Source organism: Staurois parvus, unplaced genomic scaffold (assembly GCF_062004578.1).
Source record: "Staurois parvus isolate SC_StPar_1 unplaced genomic scaffold, SC_StPar_1.0 ptg000068l, whole genome shotgun sequence".
Lineage (NCBI taxonomy): Eukaryota > Metazoa > Chordata > Amphibia > Anura > Ranidae > Staurois > Staurois parvus.
Window position 1 is genome coordinate 1,986,111 of NW_028317864.1, and position 18,576 is coordinate 2,004,686.

General features: G+C 42.8%; 1 protein-coding gene across 4 annotated transcripts in view; it reads left to right on the forward strand.

Moving 5' to 3' along the window:
- SPTAN1 (spectrin alpha, non-erythrocytic 1) overlaps window positions 1–18,576 on the forward strand; it is a 119,775-nt gene that overhangs the window by 55,975 nt on the left and 45,224 nt on the right. For all 4 annotated transcript variants that reach the window (XM_089669021.1, XM_089669022.1, XM_089669023.1 and 1 more), the window contains exons 4-16: window positions 964–1,104; window positions 5,660–5,806; window positions 5,908–6,041; window positions 7,710–7,854; window positions 7,936–8,090; window positions 8,491–8,626; window positions 12,226–12,327; window positions 13,348–13,485; window positions 13,561–13,671; window positions 14,147–14,224; window positions 14,369–14,524; window positions 17,812–18,016; window positions 18,108–18,289. In XM_089669021.1, the coding sequence (XP_089525147.1) occupies window positions 964–1,104; window positions 5,660–5,806; window positions 5,908–6,041; window positions 7,710–7,854; window positions 7,936–8,090; window positions 8,491–8,626; window positions 12,226–12,327; window positions 13,348–13,485; window positions 13,561–13,671; window positions 14,147–14,224; window positions 14,369–14,524; window positions 17,812–18,016; window positions 18,108–18,289 (1,830 nt within the window). The remainder of the gene's footprint in view (window positions 1–963; window positions 1,105–5,659; window positions 5,807–5,907; window positions 6,042–7,709; window positions 7,855–7,935; window positions 8,091–8,490; window positions 8,627–12,225; window positions 12,328–13,347; window positions 13,486–13,560; window positions 13,672–14,146; window positions 14,225–14,368; window positions 14,525–17,811; window positions 18,017–18,107; window positions 18,290–18,576) is intronic.

The window sequence follows — 18,576 nt, forward strand, 5'->3', positions numbered from 1 at the left end:
ATGGCTATTGGAAGGAGCAGTGGGAGCGACTGCTGGCTGTCACAGTATGAGTAATATACCGAGCCCATCTGCCTTGGAAAAGGGCAATAGTGTCTTCATGAATGGGGTAGATGCAGTGTTTTTTGGGGGTTTTTTTTGGTTTTTTTTCCATGGCCAGAGTTGCGCTGGAAGTATTTATATATTGTTTTATAGGCTAGATGTAGACCACTTCTCCAAACTTTTTTTTTTTTTTTATTCACCCACTACATGTGGTCAGATAACCAATTTTATTCCAGTTCAACCCAGCTGCAACTTTTCAGCCCTATTTTCTTTGCATGTATGCAGTGGTAAGGATGATTTCCCTTTCTATGGTAATAGAGGGTGATCATAGGTTCTTTGTGTTTAAGTAGAATTTGTCAGGATCAACATATACAATCTGCCATTGCTGACTTGTTTCTGAAGGTGTAAGCTCAGGAGCTGTCCTCTTGTCCTTCACTACAAGTGAGGCACTAATACAATTTATGCATGCAGCCAGTAAAGTGTCCGGATGGCTTACCCATCCCAGAACATTTTTTAAATGCATCTTTACAGTAATAGCACCAATATTTTGTATCCTGGCCAATTCCCTTAAAGTATGACCGCATTGCTCTATCCAGATATTGCCTTTTTGTGTTTACTCTTCTTTGTGTGTTTTTGTATTTGTGTGGAAATTGTTTTTTTTTTTTTTTTTTTTTTCTTTTCAAGTTTTAATAGAAATCCAGTTTTATACTGTACCCTTTTTTGAATAGGGCAAATGGCTATGTGCATTTTACAGCATAGCCCATAGCTACCAATCATCTTTCTGACTGAATGGTAAACTCCTTACTCTTTCTACCATTTTATTAAATAAAACTGTTGGGTACTCCCTTCAACCTTTTTCAGGTTTATTTAGTGTGTGTTCTATTTTGGCTGCCATAAAACTGACTTTTTGCCCTCTGGTCGTAGACACGTTTAGGGGAGCTGCATCGTCTATGGGAGCTCTTGCTATTGAGGATGCAGGAGAAAGGAATTAAACTGCAGCAGGCTCAAAAACTGGTCCAGTACCTGCGAGAATGTGAGGATGTTCTGGATTGGATCAATGACAAGGTAGGCTGCTCACCATCTTATTTGTACTCTACATCCACTTATTCAATGGAATATATTGTCCATCATGTATGAGCTGGCAACACCTCCAGTTGAATGCCTGAATATACATTTCTATTATAGATATAGGAGTGGATCCATTTCCAAAAGATTTGTCTCTCGGGATGTGTGTCTCCATGAATTATTCCATGTTTTTAATCCATCTACATCAGGAAAATCTCTATACTGAAAGTTTCTCCATCACTTTACTTTATAAATGAAAATTTGTTTTGCTGATGCACTTTGCATAATGCATTATCTACCAACACAGGGATAACCCAAATAAATTCTTTAAACAATCGGAGCTCAGTGTTGGCAGTGCCACCATGTTTAGCTCCCCCTATTGTTTATCTCACTCGGGTTACTACAATGTTCATCCAGGGTGTAATGGATATGGGTCTCTGGGAGTACCCTTAAGTTATATTGATTGTGAGATGTGGCATAAGTCGGTAGCGAGGAGCACAAAATGTTAAATGGATATCTGCATGTACAGGCGGAAAAACTGTCTGTCTGTTTTTTCTTTAAGTTAGTTGATAGCCTACACATCATAGGCTTCTACTCTGCAAAAGTCTTCTACATCTATATATGATGTTAATATGGAGTAGTTGTACTTCATTGTGTGTTTTTTTTTTTTTTTTGTTTGTTTTTCTTTTGCTTCATATGGATACCTGGTGATGTGTGCCTGGATATATGGATATACAGTAATACCTCGGTTTACGAATTTAATTCGTTCTGCAGGAATTTTCGTATAGCAAAAAATTTGTAAACCAAAACAACCTTTCCCATAGGAATGCATTGAAAACCAATTTAATCCCTTCCGAGGTCAGAAAAAAGTAAACGCTGCTAAAATACAGCCTAAGTTATTTTATCAAGTCATGCGGTATTTTAGTGCCAACCATGTGTTAATGTTTCAGCTGTCGGCAGGGTTCCGCACTGACAGCTGAACGTAAAAGAATTGCTGGCAATTAAAAAAATTATTTAATAAATGGTGTGGGGTTCCCCCTCCCATCCATACCAAGCCCTTTGGGTCTGGTATGGATTTTGAGGGGAACTCCCATGCCAAAATTTTAAAATAAAAAATTCCCCCCCCCAATATCCATACCAGACCCTTTATCTGAGCATGCATCCCTGAAGGTCAGGAAGGGGGGGGGACAAGCGAGTGCCCCCTCCTGAGCCATACCAGGCCACATGCCCTCAACATGGGGGGGGTGCTTTGGGGCAGGGGAGGCTCCTTGATGGGGACAAGGGCCCATTCCCACAACCCTGGCCGGTGGTTGTGGAGGTTTTAACAAGGAGGCCCCAGATCCCGCCCCCCCATGTGAATGAGTATGGGGTACATGGTACTGCTACTCATTCACAAAAAGTGTAGTGTGAAAATAGACAGGAAATGGTCTTTGACAAGTCCTTTATTAAAAGAAAAAAAGTAAGAGTGTCCCCCGCAGTAGATGCAAAGTCCATCATGATGCCCACCATCACCGACCCGAAAAAAAGAATAATAATAAATAAAATAAAACCAAACTCCACTTTCCACGATGACTTCCAACCTTCTGCCTGCTCTGGTGGTTTGACAGTTCTTAAATATGTAAGCGGCGGGGCCACCCACCCCATGTGACATCATTGCTCAGAGGCAGAGGGCTGGAAGCCATAGTCCGGAATGGAACCCCTTCTTTTTTTTTTTTTTTTTTTTTTTTTCGGGTTGGTGGCGGGCATTGTGATTGACATTGGATCCACTGCAGGGGACATTCTTTTAGTTTTTTCTTTTAATAAAGGACTTGTCAAAGACCCATGTCCTGTCCTATTTTTTTTTTTTTTTTTTCACATATCACTTTGGTTTTTTTGAATGAGTAGCGGTACCATGTATCCCATACTCCTTCACATTGGGAGGTGGGGGGGCTGGGATCTGGGGGCTCCCATGTTAAAGGGGACTTCCAGATTCCGATAAGTCCCCCGCCTGCAGACCCCCACAACCACTGGCCAGGGTTGTGGGGGAAGAGACCCTTGTCCCCATCAAAATGAGGACAAGGTGTTTTTCCCCAAAGCACCCCCCCATGTTGAGGGTATGTGGCCTGGTATGGTTCGGGGGGAGCACTCGCTCATCTCCCCCTCATACTCCCCCTCCTGACCTGTCGGGCTGCATGCTCCGATAAGGGTCTGGTATTAATTTTGGGGGTGACCCCCACGCATTTTTTTTTTTTTTTTTTTCTTCACTATAGCTCAGAGATTCAGCTGTCACTTTCCCCCCAGCTAAAAGAGCTTTTTCTTTTAGTTTATTTCCCCAACTTAAAAGAAACCATGTTTCCTTTTAGTTTCTTAAAAGAAACAGTTTCCTGTAACTCCAGGGAAAGTGACAGTTAATCTTGTAAACTATAGTGAAGAAAAAAAAAGCCGGAAATTGCATTTAAAAATCGGCACTGACATACACTTCGTATTGCAAAAAAAATTTGTAAACCGAGGCATTATTTTCAATGTATTTTTTTCAATGGATTTTCATTCGTTAACCAAGGCGTTTCTAAACCGAGGTACCACTGTATAATATAATTATGCCTTTTTTTTTTTTTTTTTTTCTTTTTTGTGCGCTTTTGTAAAACTTCAAACACCTCTTTGAATAAAATATTTGAAAACAAAAGTGAAGTGCATAGAGAAACGTGTGTCCAAATCAGGTGTTACTGTCTTTGCTAATGTGAGAAGGGCTTTGCAGTTATACTTTGTTCTCTTCCAGCCCACAAGTCACTGCTGTGTTGTATAGCTGCACTATATGAGAAGGACTTTGTAGTTCTACCCGTTTTTCTTGATCTAACAGTTACTGCTGTGTGCAGCGGTGTGGAAATTTTTGAAAAAACTACTTGTCCAGGGACTAAATCGGTGCCCCAATCTACTTGCCCCTCATGACAATCTACTTGTCCTGATAAAGCAGATTTAAATACAGTTTTGGTTAAAAAATGTTTTAAGTAATGTCTGGGGCTATTAAAAACAAAAGGGGCTTTATGGCGATGTAAACGTTTTAATACTTTTAACATTGCGTTGTTTATCTTCTAACTTCCCTGCCTGTCTCCAGCACTGCACCCAGGATCTAGCAGGGAGGGGAGAGATCTTGCAGTGTAATGAGCACTGATTGGGTGCTTGTCAGGAAAGGGGCGTGTCGGGTTTATACTTTATCCCTTTCGCTGCCAGAGCTGTTTTTGCGTCTTTTGCACATGTTTAAAAAATAATGTAAGGCCTGAAGATTACAGAAAACCCCAAACATTATATATTTTCTGAAATCTGAGACTCTAGAGAATAAAAAAGCGGTCGTTCCAATTTTTTATGTCACATGATATTACCACAAAGGTCTGGGAAATGCAAAATTTCAGTAAAAAATACACTCGGGTTAATTTTAGTGCACCAAAAGCAATAAATTATCCAATTTGTTTGTAAAATATAAAAGATGAGGTTGCCTCGAGTAAATAGATATCCAACATGTCAAACCTTAAATTTTCATGTGCTCATGAAATGGCAACAGACTTCAGTACCCTATATTTTCTATAGGTGACTCTTTTTTTTTAAAGCCTCTTTATAGGTCATCAGTTTAGCATTACGGAGGAGGTCTGGTGCTAGAATTATTGCTCTCATTCTGGAGTGCGCAGTGATATGTAATGTGTACCGCAATCATTGTTTTCATGCGTAGGCGTCTCAGCATGTGCTTTTACATTTGTACGTGTGTACATATGTGGGGGGCCTTGAAAAATTTTGGGGAGGGGGGTTACATGCTTGGGTGTAACTTCTTCTTCTTTTTTTTTTTTTTTTTTTTTAAGACCCTGCATGTTTCCCCTGGATGTAATGCAGTGTACATCGCACTGCATTACATTCTTTCCTGGTCTCGATCGCCGGGAATCTGTCAATGGGGACCCGGATGTCACATCACTTCCGGGTCAGGACAAGAAGGGGAGGGGAGCGGATGTGTCCGCTCTCCTCCCTGCCCTATACCCGCCAGCACCCACTGAACTTGTCCAGGGGCCGCAGATGGGCAAGCGGAGACCGAGCAGGCAGGGGGGGCGGAGGCTGGCACCGTAATGGGCGTGTGGAAGCAATCGGGCAGCAGCGCAGGTCTAAAGGTAAAAAAACTACATGTGTCGGGCGATATGAATTGAACATCCCTACGTGTGTGTGGTGACATGGCACGATAAGCATACAAACACCTGCAGGTCTGCCGACTCAATATCACCGCCTGCTACTGTGCACCCTCTTATCACGCAAAGATTTGTTGAGCATCAAACCGTACTAGTATAGTTCATACTGTCTTTTGTATATTGGCTGTAAGCTGCCATCCTAGCCTTATCTTCTCATTTATAAAGCAAAATTGTTTCTGTATGGTTAGGGATTGTAAAACTGTCAGAATCCCTCATTTTACACCTTGATAATAAAATGTCATCACTATGTACTCCACGTTGAAACACCTGCTTGCAAACCTAGGCAGTAGGTCTTCAGATTTGGGGACTGCATGACATTGTTTTTTCATTCTATGTAAAATGATTTGTTTTAGGAAGCCATTGTGACATCAGAGGAGCTGGGACAAGATCTGGAGCATGTGGAAGTCTTGCAGAAGAAGTTTGAAGAGTTCCAGACTGACTTGGCAGCCCATGAAGAGAGAGTGAATGAAGTCAATCAATTAGCTGGAAAACTGGCCCAAGTAAGGAATTATAGAGACACTGGCTCCCAAGGCTTGATTTCTTTGGCTGTCTCCACTAGGCTGACAGGTTCCCTCTTCAATAATGTGCTTTCTGCTCATAGGAGGAACATCCTGAACTTGAAATAATAAAGACCAAACAAGATGAAGTCAATACCAGCTGGCAGAGATTGAAGGGCCTGGCTCAGCAGAGACAAGGCAAACTTTTTGGAGCTGCTGAGGTCCAGCGTTTTAACAGGTATAGTGGAACAGTATATCTTCTATTTGGAGACCAGCTCAAGCTCGTTTGATGCTCTTCTGAATCCCTGTGGCCAAGCCCACCAGGAAGCTGTCACCAGTAATGGATCAATCATCTACTGTGGAGGTATTCCCCACCCCGCAGTGGCACATATACAAGGGGGCATGTATACATGTGGCTGCAGAGCAGGGAATGCCCCCACCGCTGATGACGGGCCTGTAACAGGTAACCGCTTCCTAGTGGGCTTAGCCACGTGGGTTCAGAAAAGCATCTGGACACACTCAAACTCATCCCTACTTCTAATATAAGCTTGGATTGATGTTTCCAGCTGAGTTTTTTAAAGTCTGATCCTCCAATTGAATCTACCTGTCAGGGGCGGACTGACAACTCATGGGTCCCTGGGCAATAGAGGATCATGGGGCCCCTGTGTCCTTGCCCAAATGCAAAAAAGCCTATGAAAAAGGTACCAGGGGCATCTCATGGGGCCCTCTACTGACCCTGGGCCCTCGGTCAGTGCCCGAGTTTCCAAATGGTCAGTCCGCCCTTCCGGTTACCTGTAGAACCAGAGAAACATTTTACAAATTTTTGCTGCTTGCACTTTAGTATTTCTATGCTTCGTGCTCCATATCTGATACTGTCAGCTTCTTAGCTTAGACCTTTCCCCCTGAGCACCACTTTGATCTCATGTTCTCAAAGGAAGTCCATGGGGGTTTTTACTAAAGCTGGAGAGTGTAAAACCCAGTGCAGCTCTGCACTGAAACCAATCAGCTTCCAGGTTTTATTGCCAAAGCTTAATTGAACAAGCTGAAGTTAGAAGCTGATTGGCTACCATGCACAGCTGCACCAGATTCTGAGTGCTCCGGTTTTAGTAAATGGGGGAATGTCTACATCTGACACTCGCCTGTGACTTTAGTGCAAGAAAGATGAAGGCCTCTTAGGAGATCTGTGCAGAATGGTGTGAAGAAATGACTTGTAAGATAAAAATGTTAATGTGAGAGGACCAACATCATCAAGACAAGTTTGTTAGGCCCTGGGTGTGATTGTAGTTTAGCTTCGTGTCAGAGGCACCTTGATAGAGATGAGAATTTTGTGGATGCTGTTGCTTCAAAGGACCTTCATATTTTACACGTCTATTTTGTATGCACATAGAATAGGATATAGTATATGTGGTTATACCATGCATTACAAAGAAGCCAAGTGATCACCTACAATGTTTACATTTTCTTTTGTGGGCAGTACTTGCATTGGCCTAATGTGATGCAGCAGTAAATGATGGATAGTAGGTTGACACATTTGTTACAGTGACTCAGTGCTTTGAGCGGTGCTTCTCACATCACAGTGTAAAAGATAAAACAATGCTGAATAATCTGTAGAGAACATCTCACCCACACCCAACAGACCATAATTTCAGTTTTCTGAAAAAAAATTAAATAATTTATGTTTTAAATAATGCAGAATACTAGATGCTGTTTTGAGTATGTACAGGAAAAACCCCACATTTCATGGTGTAGACCAAAGTGGCCTGTATGGTCTACACAGCTGATGTGTGGTTTTGCAGCTCCTCTAATCACACATGAGCTTGCAGAGTGCCGTATGTTGCCGGGTGAGGTTGTAACAGTCCTCCAATGTAGTGTGTTCTAATGGTGCCCTCTCAATTCTTGGCTATAGAGATGTGGATGAGACCATTGGCTGGATCAGGGAGAAGGAGCAACTGATGGCATCAGATGACTTTGGAAGAGACTTGGCCAGTGTGCAAGCTCTCCTGCGTAAGCATGAAGGTCTGGAGCGAGACCTGGCAGCTCTTGAGGAGAAGGTACGGTTTGTTTCACACAGGATTCCTTGTGTGAGGGTGTGAAGTGGGGATTTAGTAACTGATCAGTTGACCTTTGTATAGGTGAAAGCCCTGTGTGCGGAGTCGGAGCGCTTGCAGCAGTCGCACCCTCAGAATGCACCACAGATCCAGGTGAAAGGGACGGAGCTGATCTCCAACTGGGAGCAGATTCGCAGCTTGGCAGCAGAGCGCCACACTCGTCTCTACGACTCCTACAAGTAAGTGATGATAAACTAAGATTGCTTTTTTCTTCCTTGTTAATGACCTAATCATCATTTGGAATGTACTTGGCACTGATGTATTGGAGAGATGTTAGTTTGGGGGGGGGGGGGATCTCCCCAAAGGGGACAGCCAGCAATTTTAAGCCTGACAGAGATTTATACACTTCCTCACAAAACAAAAGCTTTGACTAGAGTTGGGATTGTTTAAAAAAAATCATTAAACATTTATATTTTTAAACATTACAGTTAATTGAGGCTAAAACAAATTCTAGCCCTGTTCCTTTAAGAAGGTTGCTCTGGGTTCCATTTGTGTATTCATATAATCAATTTTGTATCATTTGTAGGAATATGAATGTGATTTTGTCTTGATAGCTTAGTGTTTGTGTTTCCTTTCCAGGCTGCAGAGATTCCTTGCAGATTTTAGAGACCTGACCAGCTGGGTAACTGAAATGAAGGCTCTCATTAATGCTGATGAGCTGGCTAATGATGTAGCTGGAGCTGAGGCTCTTCTCGATAGACACCAGGAACATAAGGTAAAATATCCGCTTGTGTGCTGTGCTCATAAATTGTCAAGTTTTTAATTTTCAGTCCCTTGGGATGAAAGTCAGCTGCGTTTTTGTCTTTTTAAAGCTAGAGCAACTTATGTCATCCACATGTACAGATAGCAGTTATGTACAGTCTGGACCAGTATTTAAAGCTGAAGTCCTGCACAGTAGTACGGGCCCATCTTCCTCCTGAAAATTGCTCACTCCATTTATACTATAATCACTGTGACCTGCTCAGTGTGCATTAGAAGGTAGAGCAAGCGGTAAAGACAGCCCAATTTTCTGGCTGGAGGACATTCAATATCATCTAGCCCAGTGGTTCTTAACCTTCCTAATGCCGCGACCCTTTAATACAGTTCCTCATGTTGTGGTGACCCCCAACCATAAAATTATTTACCCAGTAATTATAATTCATGAAGTGTCGTTTTACCTCCAATACTGCTGCTTTCAACACAGTAGCTGCTTTTAACAGAGTAGCTGCTTTCAACACAGCAGCTGCTTTCTACACAGTAGCTGCTCTTTGCACATTGGAAATATGTGTTTTCTGATGGTCTTAGGGGACCCCTGTGAAAGGGTCGTTCGACCCCCAAAGGGGTCGCGACCCACAGGTTGAGAACCACTGATCTAGCCTTTTCACTGTCAACCTGAATGTCCCTGGATAGCCTTTCATTCATTGGATTTCAATTCAGTCATGGAGACTTGGCATCACATGTGGGAATTACCTAAGTTAGTCTGCATGCAAATACAGCCTACCTAGGAGCGCCCACTTCTCAAGACACCCACTAATGAAAGTGATTTGATATTTGCATAACTTCTTCCATGAACCAGCCCACTGGTTGCATCAGAGCTCAAGACTCCACACCGGCTACTGAGGCAGGGGGCTGTTATGTTTTCATGAAGCCAAGCACAGCCTTCTGCCAGCCTCTTCTAATAACAATGGTCTGTCTGCATTGCATTGCACAAAGACCCAGTGAAGCTAATAAGGTATTTTTATATTAAAATCTTATCAGTATCCTGATGAAGTGGGATGGAGGAACCAGGGAAGGCAAAAAATGAGAGCAGATTAAACCTTTGCTTTAACTAGTTGCCGACCGCAGATAGCCGAATGACGGCTTCACTGCGGCCGGCCAGTTCTGGGTGGACGTCATATGACGTCCCCCCAGAACGCAGGGGCGCACACCCGGCGATCTCCGTGATCGCTGTGTCCTACGGACACAGCTGATCACGTGATGTGGTAAAAGGCCGATCCCAGCGGCCTTTTACCACCTGATCAGCGGTGTCCAATGACGCTGATCACAGGGAAATGCAAGTGCCGGTTCTCGGCTGCACTTTCCTCACGCTGTCAGATCGTGAGGAAAGTACTGCCGAGAACCGGCAGTTGTCACAGCGGGGATCGGCACCGATCATCAGGACACTGATGATCAGTGCCCTGATGATCGATGCCCAGCAGTGCCACCTGCAAGTTCCGCCCACCTGTGCCCAGCAGTGCGCCCACTAGCTCCGCCCACCTGTGCCCAGCAGATCACCCACCTGTGCCCAGCAGTGCACCCACCTGTGCCACTCTGCAGTGTCACACACCTGTGCCCAGAAGTGCCACCTACCTGTGCCCAGAAGTGCCACCCACCTGTGCCCACCCACCAGTGCTGCCCACCAGTGCCACCCACCAGTGCAGCCCAGCAGTGCTGCCAGTCAGTGCCACCAGTCAGTGCCCAGGGGTTGTGCCAGTCAGTACCGCCAGTCAGTGCCCAGCAGTGATGCCAGTCAGTGCCGTCTATCAGTACCCATGATCAGTGTCGCCTATCAGTGCCGCCTATCGGTGCTGCATATTAGTGCCGCCTATCCGTGACACCTCATTAGTGCTGTCTATCAGTGCCGCCTTTCCGTGCCACCTCATTAGTACTGCCTATCAGTGCCCTTTAGTGCTGCCTATCAGTGCCGCCTATCAGTGCCCATCAGTGCTGCCTCATCAACGCACATCAGTGAAGGAGAAAAAATACCTGTTTGAAAAATTTTATAATAGAAACAAAGAAAACTTTTTTTTTTTTTCAATTTTTTTGCACTTTTTTTATTTATAGCGCAAAAAGTAAAGCGCCCAGTGGCAATTAAATACCACCAAAAGAAAGCTCTATTTGTGAGAAAAAAATGATCAAAATTTCATATGGGTACAATGTTGCATGACCGCGCAATTGTCAATCAAAGTGCGGCAGCGCTGAAAGCTGAAAATTGGCCTGGTAAGGAAGGGGGTAGGCAAGTGGTTAAAGTATATATGAAGGCACCTCCTCCGTGTTTTTATAGCGGTCTGTATCCCCATTTGGGAGTTTTCACCCTCTCTCATTGTACTGGTGACTGTCATCACTGAAAGTGAAAGAAAATCCCAAATTTTGAGTGGTCACCAGAGCAAGGATTGAAGGGAAATGGCAAATCTTCCGAAGAAAGAATCCCTGGTGACTACCAGATATTTCCTTTCTTTGGCGGGATATCCTCTCATTTTCTGTCATGGTTATGGGATAGGAAGTAAAGGGAAATCTCCTCTGAAGCACAGGCTAACTGGCAAAAACAATTGTTATACCCCTCCTTTACTCTATTCAGCATGAGGGGGGAAAAGGTTTTTTTGCATTCAGTTCTAATTTACCAAATGTTTTTTTGCAGGTCTGTGTTGGCACAGTGATGTGTGGGTTTTTTTTTTTTCCCCAGAGTCCATAGAAGCTTATGTTTTGTTATTTTTCTGGTTTTAGGCTAACTTAACTGGTTTCCATAATAACTAATTTTTTTTTTCCTCTGACGTATGCATATTAGTAACTATTAAAGTCCATTTGAGTTGTATTGTATTAATAGCCATAATACAGTTGTGCTCAGAAGTTTGCATACCCTGGCAGAAATCGTGAAGTTTTGATATTGAAAATATGACTGATCATGCAAAAAACCTGTCCTTTTTAAGCATAGTGATCATATGAAGCCATTTATTATCACATAGTTGTTTGGCTTCTTTTTAAATCATAATGATAACAGAAATCACCAGTGGTTACAGCAGAAAAAGATGAAGGTTCTGGAGTGGCCCTCAGTCTCCTGACCTTAATATCATCGAGCCACTCTGGGGAGAACACAAATGTGCGGTTCACTCGACTACGAAAAACTTTGCATGACCTGGAGGCATTTTGCCAGGAGGTATAGGCCACTATACCACCTGCAAGAATTTGGGGCCTCATAGACCACTATTACAAAGAAATGCACTGTCATCGATGCTAAAGGGGGCAATACACAATATTAAGAACTAAGAGGATGCAGGCTTTTGAACAGGTGTCATTTCATTTGTTGCCATGTTTTTTGCTTATGATTGTGCTATTCTGTATGACTTACAATTGAATATAAATCCCATAAGAAATGAAAGAAATGTGTTTTGCTTGCTCACTCCTGTTTTCTGTAAAGTAGTTCTATATATTGCCAATTCTCCAAGGGTATGCAAACTTTTGAGCACAGCTGTATATCAAATCTTTCTTGCCATTATGTGTTGATCCAGAAGTAATGTGATGAAAATACAGCTGTATTTAACGTTTTTTTTTTTTTTTGTTTTTTTTTTCTCCTCACAGGGGGAAATCGATGCCCATGAAGACAGTTTCAAATCCGCAGACACTGCAGGACAGGACTTGCTCAATGCTGGACATTATGCCTCCGATGAAGTCAGGGAGAAAGTATGTGTGTCAGAGTAATTCTTCTTTCTTGCTTGATCAAAGACTGTTCAGGGCTCATATGTAAACCGAATCCTAAAATGTATGTGAACCTTGTTTCACAATTATGGGGGATGTATTCCCATCTGTCTGCACTGTGAGTGGGCAGAGCGGTTTCAGTAGAGGATAGTAAGTTTAGGTGGGGTGAGAGGAGCAACATATTCATGTTCTACCTGGAAATTTTACAGGATACATGTATTCATAGTTCATATGTTTTTGTTTTGTTTTTACGCATTCTTTGTTTTTACCAAATTAGATTACAATAAAAAATATAATGGTGACAATTACTTTGGAATATCCAAGAAGTGTGAAGAGGGGAGAGGATTATTTCTCTACTGAGAAATGTCAATATAAAATAATGCAAAATATAATGTTGATATTACATAACTTATTAGGCGCATCCCATATTACACAGAGCCTTGCTAGCTATTACCTAAGCTGATAGTCCCTGTGTATGTGTTGTGTAGTTCGGAGAATTTGGAGGAGATTAATTGGCACAGTGTTGGGAAAGGCCGATCTAGATTTTGTCTTTGTTCTCGAAGAAGGGGGAGTGGACCATCTATAATTCCTGCCTATTCAGTTTTTTGTCAGAATGTAGACCAAAGTGTAGTTTTTAATAAAGGTGGACAGGTGAGGAGGTATGGTGAAGGCAGTTGGCAAGCCCTGGGGGTTATGGGGTAAGAGAGGGAGAAGTGGAGAAAGGGGAAGAATTTCCGCACCATGTTCATGAGGGGTCACTTTTAAATTGTGGGGTATGGAATCAGTAAAGTGAGGCATATGTCAGCAGTTGGGAGGAAGTGTGGATCTCCTTCCAGGGATACAAGGTTCTCAAAAATGACTGATATTGCTCAGTGGTGCAACATGACTTGGCCTATAACCCTACTCCATCTTTACTTCAGTTAGGCTTATATGGGATCACTAAATCTCTTTAACAGAAGTCTTCACAGTATTACCCAACAGAATATAATAATAATTGTCTTCTAGCTCACCATCTTGGCAGAAGAGAGGGCCTCCCTCCTGGAGCTGTGGGAGCTGCGCAGACAGCAGTATGAGCAGTGTATGGACCTGCAGCTTTTCTACAGAGACACCGAACAAGTGGACAACTGGATGAGCAAGCAGGAGGTAAGTTAGATTTCACTTAGTTTTACTAATTGATTAGCGCATGTCCATTTTACTAAAACTCCAATTCTTTGTCAGGCCTTCTTACTCAATGAAGACCTGGGTGATTCTCTGGATAGTGTGGAAGCACTCCTGAAGAAACATGAAGATTTTGAAAAATCCCTCAGCGCTCAAGAAGAGAAAATCACGGTATGACATGATTAAGTTCTTGAATCAAGATGTTCATTGTCCATAGTGCAATCCCAACAGCCACCCTTCAAAAACAAGAAAAAAGTGAATACAAGCCTGTCATTGACCATTATTATCCTTGCTTGAAATTGTGATTAAAGGAGATTTGTTATAAGAGGAAAAGGGAATGCCAGCGATGACCTCCTTTTGAAACTATTGCAGTTGCTTGGGTTATACATGGAGCAGGCATGCAGAAAGTGAAACTGACATATCTAGGACTGATACTAGTTTTCCTGTAAGAAAGTACTAGATCACAATGACAGCCAGGCAATGGGCTTGAAAAGCCAAAGATTTAAATTCTAATATCCTGCCAAAATAATGATATGTCTTTATTATGTAAACCGAGGATGATTCATTTTGTAGCTTTAGATCCTTAGATGTTTGACTCTGCATTTGAAAATGCCTATGTTTCATTATGATCGGTTTTTATTTCTAGGCCCTCGATGAATTTGCCACAAAGCTTATTCAGAATAAACATTATGCAATGGATGATGTCGCCACACGCAGAGATGCAGTAAGTCTGGTCTTTATCTGATTCCTTTATATCTATAAATGGACACTGTAAAAGCTATACCTTCCTATTCAGAGTGTGGCAGGAGCCAATAATGAGGTATATGTTTTTTTAATGGCACTGTTTTCTTTTCTTTTACCCTCTCAGCTCCTAAGTCGCCGTAATGCACTCCATGAACGAGCCCTTTACCGTCGCACCCAGTTGGCAGACTCCTTCCATCTTCAGCAATTCCTCAGGGATTCTGATGAGCTGAAAAGCTGGATTAATGAGAAGATGAAGACTGCCACTGATGAGGCCTATAAGGTGAGTAGAGTGAGATCTCCTGTGCACACTGTTACCCTCCCTGACCAATGCATTTTTCAGGCTGTAGATGTAGCAGTTTGACAGTTTTTCTTAATGGCTTTGTGAAGGTACTTGGATGAGGCCACGCTGTAGTACTTGGATGAGGCCACACTGTAGTACTTGGATGATGCCACACTATAGTACTTGGATGAGGCCACACTGTAGTACTTGGATGAGGCCACGCTGTAGTACTTGGATGAGGCCACGCTGTAGTACTTGGATGAGGCCACACTATAGTACTTGGATGAGGCCACGCTGTAGTACTTGGATGAGGCCACACTGTAGTACTTGGATGAGGCCACACTGTAGTACTTGGATGAGGCCACACTGTGGTACTTGGATGAGGCCACGCTGTAGTACTTGGATGAGGCCACACTATAGTACTTGGATGAGGCCACACTGTAGTACTTGGATGAGGCCACACTGTAGTACTTGGATGATGCCACACTGTGGTACTTGGATGAGGCCACACTGTAGTACTTGGGTGAGGCCACACTGTAGTACTTGGATTATGCCACACTGTGGTACTTGGATGAGGCCACGCTGTAGTACTTGGATGAGGCCACACTATAGTACTTGGATGAGGCCACGCTGTAGTACTTGGATGAGGCCACACTGTAGTACTTGGATGAGGCCACACTGTAGTACTTGGATGATGCCACACTGTGGTACTTGGGTGAGGCCACGCTGTAGTACTTGGGTGAGGCCACGCTGTAGTACTTGGGTGAGGCCACGCTGTAGTACTTGGGTGAGGCCACGCTGTAGTACTTGGATGAGGCCACGCTGTAGTACTTGGATGAGGCCACGCTGTAGTACTTGGATGAGGCCACGCTGTAGTACTTGGATGAGGCCACGCTGTATTGCACAATATAAATTTTATAATAACATTCATTTTTAACCACTTGAGCTCCTGAGGATTTACCCCCCTTAATGACCAGACCTTTTTTTGCTGTTTGGCGCTGCACTAATTCAAATGATAATTGCGCGGTCATGCAATGCTGTACCCAAACAAAATTTACGTCCTTTTTTTCACACAAATAGAGCTTTCTATTGGTGGTATTTTATCACCTGTGTGCTTTTTATTTTTTGCGCTATAAACAAAAAAAACACAAACATTTTGAAAAAAAACTATATTTTCTACTTTCAGCTATAAAAAATATATCGTAAACTCAAAGCTAGTCATAAATTTAAGCCAAAATGTATTCTGCTACATGTTTTTGGTAAAAAAAAAATCCCGTGCATTAGCGGGCAAACTGGCGCTATATGGGAGGGGCGCTAACACTATCGGAAGTCGCCAGCGACACTGATACAGTGATCAGTAAAAATCGATTCACTGATCAGTGACACTGGTGACAGGGCAGTTAAGGGGTTAACTGGGGGGGGGGGGGGCGATCAGGGGGTTAAGTGTGTCCTAGGTGTGTTCTAACTGTTAGTGTAGTGCTTTGTACTCACTTTTTGTATGTCTTCTTCTCTGTCTGGAACGGAATGTGTCCAGGCAGAGAAGAATGACATCATAGGATAGGACAGGGACCAATCCTCTGATTTCAGCCAGACATCACTGGCTGAAATCTAATGATTGATCCCTCCCGGGATCGAATGGTGTCACCTGCGGGTCGGCGGGAGCGCGCGCCCCCTGCCGCGAAAACGTCGGGAGCGCGGAACCCATTTTAAAACGTGGTTTTGCGCCCCAGTGCCGCCCTGCACACGTGTATATATACAGTGGCAGGGCAGCAAGCGGTCAAAGAAAAAAAGAGTTGTATACCTCCTTTTTGAATTTTGTGACACATATTCACTATGCCCTGTGATTATGCACTGGTTTGTCACACATTTCACACAGCCCACCTTCTAAACTACAGAGCTGCTGAGATGAGGAGTTTCAGAAGGCGGAGTCAGTACAACAATTGCAGCTTACAGGCTGCAAGACTTACAAGTCTAAAGCCTAGCACACACAATCTGGTTTTGTTTTGGGGTTTTCTTTTTTTTTTTTTTTTTTTTTTTTATGAAAAAAAACTGAAAAATTCGGCTTCTGTCGAAGGGACATGACCAAAAAAAGGTCTCTCGATCTGCATTCCGATGAGTGTTCTGGTAGGAAGGGGTGGCATCCCCCTGTCAGAGCACCATAGCTCCGCAGGAAGATAGCAGTACTAACATTGGATTGTTAGTACAAGATGTTCGGCTGGCTTCTCTCAGACCAGCTGTCGTACCCACATGGTTTCTATTGAACCAGCTGATACCGCCCAATATTCAGCCCGTGTGTACATCAGAAAATATGGTGTCAATTTGAAGTTACATTTTTGTTGATCCCATGGCTATTTTGTTGTAAACATAAGTTTAGTAAGAAATTCTTTATAGAAACAGAACTGATGTGACAGGAAGTTACATGGAGATGTTAAGGCTTGCTGCATCTAGACCAAAAAATGAATATCCTGTGTCTTTACAGATGCATCTTGCTACCAGTCAGTGTTGCCAACCTTCCGCAGTATTTTTTACTGACAAAACCGACGACAATCAATATTTAAAAAGTAAAAACACAATATAGAAACACTGACAATACTCATAACAATTTGACTGGTTTACACTCACAAAAGTCAACACAGCATGACAAATTATCAGCCCCTGATATTTACACAGTTGTAAAAATCACTCATTTTTACAAGCTGTCCGTAAATTTACTGACAGTTGGCAACCCTGCTACCAGTGCAATATTGCAGATATGTTCACAGCTTGTATGCATCTGTATGGTAGAAATAGACTGATACAAGTGTATGCAAGCATAAAGGAATCGAAAAATGAGCAGTGTTAAGAGCTGATGGTCTGGCAGTTTTGTCAGAAATCTTTACCGTTAGAGCTGTAAAAAAAAAAAAAAAAAAAAGGGGGGGGGGTGCAGCAGTATTCTACTGGAACTGGTTCTGTCGGCTGCTAATATTTAGTAAGAAATCATTTTGTATAATGCTGTTTCAGGGATTTCTACAATTGCTTTTGGGATCAGGATTAATTTTATAGTTAGAGCAATTTAGACAACATTTAGTAGGGTTTTCTGTCTGTCTTTAGAACAATTGTCAGTTTAGTGGTTCTGAGGATGCATATTGTTGACACTTTTTCTGTAGAATCAGCTATGCAGTCCACTATTGTTGCAAAACTATTGGCTACCAACAACTCTGCTATTGCTTTTAGGAATATCTGGGATGAGTATATGTAAAATCTTAACAAAGAAATGCCATTCTGACCTTGGTTTGTATCTCTTGCAGGATCCCTCCAATCTCCAGGGTAAGGTGCAGAAACACCAGGCTTTTGAGGCTGAACTATCTGCCAACCAGAGCCGCATTGATGCTCTTGAGAATTCTGGACAGAAATTGATTGATGTCAACCATTATGCATCCGATGAGGTGGCAGCTCGTATGAATGAAGTCATCACCTTGTGGAAGAGGCTGCTGGAAGCCACTGAACTGAAAGGTGAGGTGTTCAGGTTGATTTGAACAGTGCAACCCAGCAGAGGAGCACTTCTTTAGATTAAATCACTGATGTTTGCGATTCTCCTACCCAGGCATCAAGCTGCGTGAAGCCAACCAGCAACAACAATTTAACAGGAATGTGGAGGACATTGAACTGTGGTTGTATGAGGTGGAGGGACATTTGGCTTCAGATGACTATGGCAAAGACTTGACCAATGTGCAGAACCTTCAGAAAAAGCATGCTCTGCTGGAAGCTGATGTGGCCGCTCACCAGGTAGTCAAATTTAGTTTCTCCGCATCTCTAGGAGGGTGGGCATCCAGTAGAAGATTATTGCTGTTCCATCAGTAAGCTATATCCCCTGCACAGGACGTGAGAACTCAGTTAAGATTTTTGTCGTAAAAAGATTTAAAGTTATCTATTTTTTTTTTAACTTTCAGTTGGATTGTTAGCCTTTTTGCTGACATGTTTTGCCCTTTGGTGAAGCTACTGTGACATTATTCTTACCATAACGTTTTTGTGCCAATGAATATGTTTCTTATGTCTTGTTGATGTTTATACAG